General features: G+C 36.7%; 1 protein-coding gene and 1 non-coding gene across 2 annotated transcripts; both read right to left on the bottom strand.

Annotated features, from left to right (window-relative positions):
• Nucleotides 1-3,169, bottom strand: LOC108458336 (pentatricopeptide repeat-containing protein At1g18485). The gene has a single exon (XM_017757690.2). The coding sequence runs from the start codon at nucleotides 3,105-3,107 to the stop codon at nucleotides 195-197; it is 2,913 nt and encodes a 970-aa protein (XP_017613179.1). The 5' UTR covers nucleotides 3,108-3,169; the 3' UTR covers nucleotides 1-194.
• A 5,973-nt stretch (nucleotides 3,170-9,142) lies between these two features.
• LOC128291944 (small nucleolar RNA R71) lies at nucleotides 9,143-9,247 on the bottom strand. The gene has a single exon (XR_008281928.1). It is a non-coding gene; the product is annotated as a small nucleolar RNA R71 (small nucleolar RNA).
• Between the last annotated feature and the right edge of the window lie 1,322 nt (nucleotides 9,248-10,569).

The following is a 10,569-nucleotide window of genomic DNA, read 5'->3' as shown; positions in this document are numbered from 1 at the left end:
TTATTAAACTATTAAACAATTTTTTATTTCATATTCGATATATTCTAACAAGAGTATAAGAATATGAATCTACACATATAAAATGATAATAATAATAATAATAACATGCTTGCATCATATAGATGTATACTCCACCCAAATCCAAGAAACAAGGGTGTGGACAGTGAATCAAATTACTAGTACTGTTCTTCTAACTACCAATAATCTCCACAAGAACAAAAGCCATTTCTAAAATGATGAAAACGCTTGTTGTCACGAATAACTATCTCTCTTTCGACTACTTTTGATATCAGCTTGGCAGCATTGTGACAATCCACACAAATACGCAAGTTCTTGTTGATTCTTAGTGTTTCACCTTTACTTGTCCTCAACAATCCAACACAAATTGCTTGTTTCTCACTATGCCCCCTCAATACTTCAATCTTCTCATCTTCAGCCAATTCATGAAGCGCAGAGTCGGTATTCGGTTTATATCCAATTTTACGTATTTTTTCCTCTAATCTTCTCCACATGTTTTGCATTTGTTTAGAGCCTGTAAATGAAGTATTTCCAGCCATAAAGCTATAAACTTTCCCTCCAAGTTCGATCCAACTACGACCGGCATCCTTTTGTAAGCCAACCTCCTTCATCTTTTGGCGCACTCTTCTTACATCGTCCCATTTCCCTGATGCTGCAAATAAATTAGAGAGTAAAACATAGTTCTCAGCTTTGTTAGGCTCCAATTCGAACAACTTTTCAGCAACTTTAGTTCCAATATCCAGTGCATTAAAAGTTTTACAGGAACTGAGTAATGAACTCCAGATCCCAGCATCTGGTTCATCAGGCATTTCATTTATAAGTCTCAAAGATTCATCTAATCGTCCTGCACGACCCAGCATGTCGACAATACATGCATAATGCTCCAGTTTTGGTGTTATGCCATGGAAATTCTGCATGTCGTTGAAATATTTCAACCCCTCTTCTACCAACCCGGAATGACAGCATGCCATTAATATACCAACAAAAGTGAAGCCATCAGGCTTCATACCAAATGCTAGCATCTTTTCAAATAGCTCCAGTGCCTCTTTTCCATATCCATGCAGTCCATATCCTACAATTATAGCATTCCATAATGCCACATCTTTATCCCTCAACTTTTCGAAAACCCTTCGAGCTTGTTCTATACAGCCACTTTTCGCATACATATCTATTATTGAACAACCAACAAAAATGTCTTCAGCTAGGTGGGCTTTCAAAGCATAGCAATGTGCTTCTTTTCCGAGCCGCAAAGCTGATAGCTGTGAACAAGCCCCGAATACGCTGTTTATGGAAATTTCATCATGTTGAATTCCATCCGAAAGCATTTGACGAAAGAGAACTAAAGCTTCATCAGGAAGTCCATTCTGTGAATAGCCAGCAATCAGTGCATTCCATGATACTAAACTTTTGTTTTCCATCTCTTCAAACAACACCCTTGCACTAGCTGATTTGCCACAGCGAATATAAAGTGATAATAATGAGATAACAATAAATGGATCCGTTTCTAACCCAATCCGTATCAAATACCCATGAATCTCTTTACCGAAGCGCAGAGATTTCATATGACTACAAGCCAAAAGTAGGCTTCCTAAGCTGAACCGGTCTGGTTTTATGCCAGAATTTATCATTTGAAGGTAAAACTCTAAAGCTTTCCTAGGAGCACCGTTCTGTGCATAGCCGCCAATCAATGCATTCCAAGAGCTTACAGTCTTCGTCTCCATACCATTAAACATAAGCTGAGAGGAGCACAATGATCCGCATTTTGCATAGGCTGCAATGAAAGCATTAGCCACCAATTGATCATAGTGAAAACCATGTCTAATTGAATAAGCATGAAGTTCTTTCAAGCAGAGCAATTCAGATCTTTCCAAACAAACAGGCAGCACATTCAGTATAGTAACTTCATTAGTCTTCTCCCTTCCTTCCACCTGCATTTTCCGTAGAAGATAGAATGTCCCACGAGTATCACCTTGTGTTGCAAAGCCCCCTATCATTGTATTCCAAGATACTACATTTTTGTTATTATCCTTATCAAACAAGCCTTTGGCATGAGACAAGCACCCACATTTGGAATACATATCAAGCAAGGCATTTTTCACCATCAGTTCTTCGTTCAATCCCAGTTTCACAGCCAAACCATGAAAAACCATCCCCATTTCTAAATTTCCTTCCCCCGCACATATCGGTAGTATAGTCACCAAACTAGCCACATCCGGAACAAAACTTTTTTCACATTTTATCATCTCACTGAACAAACCAAGGCCCTCTTGAGCAAAACCATTCTCAGCAAACACACAAATCATGGAATTCCATGAAACTAAGTTCTTTTCAGGCATATAATCAAACACTTTAACTGCTTCATCAACAAGTCCACATTTCCCATAGAAAGCTATCAAAGCATTGCAAACGAAGACATCACCAAGTACACCCAACTTCGCAGTCATTCCATGAACTCCCTGTCCTAAACCCACATCCAATATCCCTCCACAAGCCTTAATTACGCTAGGGAAAGTGAAATTATCAGGCTTGAACTCGGTTTGCAAAACCAACTCAATAAAAGCTCTCAAAGCCTCTTCATAAAGCTTGTTTCTTGAATACCCACTAACCATTGCATTCCACTGGAACAAATTTTTCTTTTCCAAACCATCGAAAACTAAACGAGAATCCAAAGGGGGGCCGCACATGGAGTACATTGTGATGAGACGGGTTGTGATAACAACGTCCTTGTGGAACAGGGTCGATGAAGCCACCATCCGGTGAACCTCTCGACCTGTTTCAATGTCTTGGTAACGGCCACAGGCTTGTAATAATAACCCTATGGCTTCTTTTCTTTGTAAAGAATCTAGAGTTTCATGGTGGGGGTTTTGTTGTTGTAAAAGTGTTAAAGCTTGAGGAAGGCTCTGTTTCGATTGGCAAAGACTGGTTAATTGTTGGAGGAGAGGGAGATGGTACTTAGTTGAAGTGTTGGTTTGAGGGAGTGAGGTTGTTTGAGAAATGGATGAGTTCAGACGTTGATAGGTTGTTCTTATAGTGATGAGTGGCGACTGGCGGTGGTGGGAAGGTGATGGCGGGTGTGCCACCAGAGCCATGTTCAAGTAGATAACAATTATCTCTTCAGCAAAGATACTTCAAACAACAGAAAGAAAAAGGCGTGGATAAATATTTGGTATAATATACCATTTGGTACTTTATGTTGAATTTGGCAACTAAGTTTTCCAATTTGGTACCTAAGTTTGGTTTCAATGTTCAATTTGGTAGCCATACCAAATGTATCATGTGGCCAATAAATATTTGACATGAGTGCTCTAGTAAAAAATCATAAGTACTTAATTCAGGAAAAAAAAGCTTAGCTATCAAATTAAACATTAAAGCTAAACTTGAGTACTTAACTAGAGAAAAATAAAACTCATATATCAAATTGAAGAAATTTAAGTACCAAAATGCATATTAAAACCATATTAAGGTACCAAATCAAATACTAGAAGTAAATTTACATACCAAATAATATAGTAACACTAAATATTTTAACTTCTTATTTTAAATAATATAACTAGAAAAAGAGAGGCTAAAAACACTTTTAAAAATTCTTGCGCTTTATCATTTTTTACATCTAAATAAAAATGTTGATTTATGTTAAATATTGATTTAGTTAAAAATTAAGAGTTAAAGAATTTTTTTCATAAAATTAAGAGTCAACAATGTCATTTTCTTTAAATCAATTTAGATAGGTAAATGTTAGGTATACTGTATATATGATTTATATATATATTTATCAATTTTATTATAAATTTTGATTATATCTACATAATAATTGAGTTATAATCATGTATATTATGAAACAAAACTGGCCTAAATTGGAATACCCCTTGCTACTATATTGAAGTTGTCAAATATTTATTAATAGACCTTTCAAAGAAGATGAAAGTAATTTAATTTGTTTTGCATGAAAGCAACTTGTATGTATTATTGGAGTAGGCTATTACACATGAAATAACTTGGGGAGGAATTTCTTCTCTTCTCAGTATGTGGAAAAAATATGAAGTTGCTCCATGTCCGTGCCTTCCCTATTATTTCGTTCTTCTTATTCTTGTTTTGCAGTGCTTGTGGTGAGCTAATAAAAGCTCTCCCAGGTCAATCTGCCAAGCAATACTCTGGTTACATCCTCACTCAACCTCAACATGGCCGAGCTTTATTTTATTACTTTGTGGAGGCCGATTCCGCCAATCCTCCGGCACATCCCTTAACATTGCGGCTCGATGGTGGTAAGTAAGGCTAATAATTGTTTCCACAATGTCTTCAGTTTCTCTCCTTGACGGGTATGTTTCAGTTTAGGACCCGGTTGTTCGTCTTTCGGCTTCGGTGCATTCATGGAAGATGGCCCTTTCCAGCTTGGGAAACATGGACGCTTGATATTCATGAAAAAAATTGGTAATTTGTTTAGTATTTTATTTCAATGAATGGAGTTGATTTTCTCAATCTACAGAGTCAAACATGTTATATCTTGAGAGTCCAATTAGAGTTGGATTTTCCTACTCAAACACAAGGTTTCATTACCTTGTTTGAATGATACTACAACAGGTTGATATTAATATTATTATTTATTTCAAACTGGTAACTTTTGAACTCAGCACTGATAACCAGTTCTTTCAGCCAAGGACAATATGCAATTCCTTCTTAATTGGTTCCAAGAATTCCCACTGTATAAAAACTCAGATTTGTAAACACCAAAAATGAACCAGCTGTATGGATGGTTATCTTCTAGCACTCCTCCTTGGCCTCCATGCTGCTGACACCAATCATATACCTTAAATATTAAAACATGACCTTTCCAAGTGGCTTGGTCAGTATATCTGTAACATCCCGAAAGAGATCCTAGGAGTTTGAGCCTAGCGAACTAGGATTGCCAATGGGCCTGGTAAGCTGCGATCGTAGGTTTGAGTTAAGAGTGAAACTAGGAGTAGCCAAAGGGCAATTATACCAAAGTTAGCTTATTTTCCTCTTCACAACACCACTCATGCACGTAACTTTTTCCTACGTCAACTAGGGCATCTAAAGATCATCAAAACACCTAGTACCTATAAATTAAGCTCTTTTCAGTAAACTTTCATATTCTTTTGAACAACAAAACTCTCTTAAATTTCTACATCGATTACTTTTTTTTCTTGTTGCTAAAGTTTCTAAGGAAATAAGAACTCAAAACTTAGCTTTTAGGATCCAAGGTAAGACTCTGATTTATTGGGTTAGACGTTTAGAAGTAATAAAAAATGTTCGCAACAAAGGAAACTAGGTTCGCCAAAAGACTACAATGTGCGAACCTAGGTTCACTTGTGTTTATGTATGTGTTTTAATGTGATTTGACTATTAGTGACTTGTTTATGTTTTTGAAATTGCGAATCTAATAGAACCATCTACAAGAAAAACAAGGGAAAGGTGAAGCTCTTTTAAAGCTTTTAGCAAACTGGTGAGTGTTCAGGGTTCACCACTTATATGTGCGAACCACAGTGTTAATCGGGAGCTTAGGGCTTTATCCTAAGTTCTGGGAGTAAGTCTTCTCTAAAACTCTTTTTTGTGATTGTATTTTATATATGTATTTTATGAACAGTAATATGCGAGTTCTATATTGCGAGCTAAGTTATGAACAGTGTTTTACGAGCTCTTTATTATATGTAAGCTCTATGTTTAAGTAAATGTTTTAACACCAAAATCTTGTATAACCGTTGGATATAATGGCATGCCATAGGATTGTGAGTACTCAACTCTATATTTTGTAATTTGGGTGAAAGGCCCTGGGATAGGTTAGAGAAATAAGGGAATGATGAGCTAAGCTCCATTCAATGGGATATGTTGGTGTGTTGGAGAGTATTGTCTTAACGCTACACTTATGGGATATGCTAGACTCGTTGAGTCAAAGTGAGGAGTTATAAGGAGATCCGTTTATCCAACATAATAGAATATGTGAATAAGATTGTGTTTTCCAAAATATTATGTTTTTTTTGTATATATTAACTGACAGAGTATAATTGCGAACTAGACTTCGCGTAATTTTGGCGAAGCTCAGTTTGCAGATCGGTAACTTTAGTATGCTCTTGTTTAACTTATGTTTCTTTGCATGCTATGTGGTTTTTCTATACATTTACTGAATTTGTAAGAGCTCATCCACTCTTTTCTAAACACTGCAAATAGATAGACAACACGGTGTGATGCGGTGAAACGAGTGATCCAGACGAAGCATAAATACTATGTAGGTATTGCAAATAAACTTTGGACTCAGAGGAAAAGTGGGACTTCGCTTGGGCTTAGAGATATCTTTCTATCTGATGACTCTGCTAATTGTTCCAAGACCTGCTCTGTCGTCGTCAACTTTAAGAACTCAGCCTCATACTTAGATATTGTCATATCACCCTACTTAAGTTCTATAAACTCCAACCAACGAGCCTTACCCACATACTTTTTCTGGAAGGCATCCTTAAAATATACCCAATTAATATGCTTAGGTAAGCGTACCTCTGACCACTAACTGCTACCATCTATAAGCCTTGTTCTTCAATAAGAACACAACACCTGTAAGTTTCTATTCTGGAGTGCAGTCCAAATCCTCCTAAACACGCTCAGTGGTCTCAAACTAGTACTCAACCATTGTAGGGGATGTTCCAGCAACACTCTTAAACAACTTTGCCCCATTCAAACGGAGCCTTGCAATAACTGTCACATGACTATTATTACTAGATTGGGCCCCAACGACCCTCTACAATACCCTTAACATAACTTAGGACAATGCGTCCTCTCATTATTCAGATTATCAGTATTTCCACCCTTAGCAAGGGTTGCATTAACAATCTCACTCAGTTCAGGATTCAGCGCAAGTTCCTAAAACACAGATGACTCAGCTTGAGCAGCACGACATTGAGCCTTATGATTTCTCATACTTCGTGTATTCATTACGGTATTTTATGTAGTATCTACAGTTTCAAAGTAAGAAACAATAATTAATACTTTTAATCTTGATTTCGATTTTCTTGTCTTAAATTTTTATGCAACATATCCTAGTATGTCTCTACAATTTAGTGATAAACCGTAATTTATACATATTTTTATCCCATGCTTAGCACATTTTATGGATGATTTTTCCTTAGAATTGGTGAATTCGATACTCCTAATGCTTTAATTTCATGTTTTATACTTAGGCGAGCATAGGAGAGCGAAAGGAAAGAGAAACGAGCCAAAAACGGAAAAAATGGGCCAAAGTTCGAAATCAACACGGCCTGGATTTCCTCACACGGGCAGACCACACGACTGTGTCAATTTGGCAGAATCGAAGCACGACTCATACAGATAGAACACACGCACGTAACAGTCTAACAGGCTCGAGCACGGCCTGAAGTAATCACACACGGGCGTATCCCTATCGAGCCCAAGTTGAGTCCAATTCGGAAAAGGCTAATTTTGAGGGCTTTTAGGCATTCTAAAGCCTATAAATATGCCCTAAAGGAAGAGGAAAAAGGAAGCACAGGGAGGAAGGAAGGAATTACTCGAAGAAAGCCGATTGATCCATCTCAGAAGCCGGATTCATCATCAAGACTAAAGATCTCCTCTCAATTTCCCTTCAAGAGTTTTGAGTTTTCTTTATGTTTTGTATTCATTATTCTTCTAAGATATTTTTCTTTTTAATTATGAACTAAATCCCCTAAATACCTAAGGGGAATGAAACCTAAGATGAATCTTGTTACTATTTTTTAAATTGTATGATAAATATTTACCTAATTATGTGTTCTTAATTCATGTTTTGATATCCCAGGATTCTGATTCAAAATAAGCTCTTATTCAGATAAGGAATAGACCCTGTCTAAGAGTACATTTGTCATAATTAAGCAGAGTTGATTGCGCGCCTAGAGATAAGGTGATAAGATTTTACTGGATTAGGGTGAAACCTAATAAGGGGATCCATAGATCGAGTTAATGCAATCCTAGGGTGTTAATTAGAGAAAAGTCTCAATTATTCAATCTAGGGATTAGACGTTATTAGTCTTGAATAGGGATAATAACATAACTTAGGGATCTCTACGGAACAAGTTAAAAGAATAAATCGTCCAATTCAGAGTCAGAATAACAAGTGAAGTCTAGGTGGATTCTTCCTTACGTATTGTCTTAATTCAATCGTTTTTCCAAAAGTAATTCCCCAATTCTATTTTCTGTGAATTCTTAGTTTAGATAATTAGTTAGTTAAAACAAAACCCCCTTATTCTTAGGCTAGATAATAAAAAGACAGTCATTACTATCCGTTCTTACTAAAACTATACTACTGTTCGATAGGTACACTTGCCTACATCGAGATAATAGTTAGTTTCAAGAATGATTAATTATAAATTTATAAAACTTATCACACAAAATTAATAGATCAAGTTTTTGACGTCGTTGAGATATTAGGAACACTCAATTTTTATTACTTTAGCCATTTATTTTCCTTACAAATTAATTTTATTTTATTTTTATTATTATTTATTAATTTACTTTTTCTTTCTTTTGGCAGGTTTTTATAATTTATGACTAGAAGAAAACCGTCAGAACCACTACTTTTTGACGAGGAAATCGATCGCACAGCTCGCAGAAATCGAAGAGAAATAAAGCGAAGCCTAAGATACACAGAGGAAGAGCAAGAGGACGATATCTCAACTACGACCGAGGAGATGGCTGAAAATCAAGATAATCAGCTACCTCTTACGATACCCGCTGAACTAGCAAATCAGAATCCTGCTCCTCGTACTATGTATGATTATGCTAAACCTACTTTAACAGGAACTGAGTCAAGAATAGTTAGGCCTGCTATTGCTGCAAATAATTTTGAACTAAAACCTAACACTATTCAAATGATACAGCAATTTGTTCAGTTTGATGGTTTGCAGGATGAAGATCCAAACACTCACTTGGCAAATTTCCTAGAATTCTGCGATACATTTAAAATTAATGGCGATTCTGACGATGTCATTCGTCTTCGGTTATTCCCTTTTTCAGTGAGGAAAAAAGCTAAAAAGTGGTTGAACTCGTTACCACGAGGGTCAATTACTACTTGGGAACAAATGACCGAAAAATTTCTATTAAAATATTTCCCGCCAGCTAAAACAGCTAAATTATGTAATGATATCTCTTTGTTTGTGCAGATGGACTTAGAAACTTTTTACGATGAATGGGAGAGATACAAGGACCTACTGCGAATGTGTCCTCACCATGGATTACCTCTATGGTTACAAGTTCAAACATTCTACAATGATGTAAACCCCTCGACAAGGCAAATGATTGATGTAGCAGCTAGGGGAACCATCAACAACAAAACACCTGAAGAGGCTTACGAATTTAATGAAAAGATGTCACTGAATAACTATTAGTGGCAAGTCATGAGGACTAAGCCAACTAAAACAGCAGGCGTTTATAACGTCGATTTGGTTACTATGCTGTCAAACCAGGTAGAACTTCTAAATAAAAAGATTGATGGTTTACTTGGTTCTACTCAGTTACATCTAGTAATGAGGTGCGAGACAAATGGAGGAGGAACATGCACAGAGTATGAACTCTTCAACCCTAGCATCGAGGAGGAACAAGTCCAATATATGGGTAACAATATCTCTAGATCCCAAAATAACCCATATAGTAACACTTATAATGCAGGTTGGAGGAACCATCCCAATTTCTCATGGGGCGGTCAAGGAAATCAAAGACTACAACATCCTCTGGGTTTTCAACAACCACTCTATCAACAGGTAAAGAAACGGAACCTTGAAGAGATGCTGTCTAAATTTATCTCGGTGTCAGAAACCCGTTTCAGAACACCGAGACAGCACTTAAAAATCAACAAGCGTAGATCCAAGGGCTCAAAACTCAGATAGGCCAGCTTTTCAAACTAATCTCCGAACGACCACAAGGTAGCTTGCCAAGTAACACTGAACCCAACCCAAGGGAACAGCTCAACACGATTAATGTTCAAGATGAAGAAGGATTTATTGAGCCTGAGCCTGAACCGAAGCAAGAAACTGTGGTGAGCAGAAATCAAGGTGAGGTAGGACATAATAAAAACTAATCAGTGAATGTCAAATATAAACCTCGTGTGCCATACCCCAACGCGACAAGGAAAGACCACTCAGGTGAACAATTTGGTAAATTCCTTAAACTCTTAAAAAATTACACATTAACTTACCATTTATTGAAGCTCTATCACAGATGCCAAACGTAATAAAATTTTTAAATGAGCTTTTAGCAAATAAGCGGAAGTTGGATGAGGCGTCGCATATGGTGCTAAACACAGTTTGCTCAGCTATTCTGCAGAATAAGCTACCCAACAAATTAAAAGATCAATGGAGTTTTACAATTCCTTGCTTAATTAGTAGTTTAGATGTTAATAATACATTAGCTGATTTAGAGGCTAGTATTAACGTCATGCCCTACAAAATATTCAAACAATTAGGTCTTAAGAAACCCAAACAGACTAGGATGAGCATTCAATTAGCAGATAAAACTATAAGATTTCCTAGGGGTATTATTGAAGATGTGCTAGTTAAAATC

This window comes from Gossypium arboreum, chromosome 4 (genome assembly GCF_025698485.1).
Source record: "Gossypium arboreum isolate Shixiya-1 chromosome 4, ASM2569848v2, whole genome shotgun sequence".
NCBI classification, from domain to species: Eukaryota; Viridiplantae; Streptophyta; class Magnoliopsida; order Malvales; family Malvaceae; genus Gossypium; species Gossypium arboreum.
Note: the sequence above shows the minus strand (reverse complement) of the source record. Positions and strands in the feature narration are given on the sequence as shown.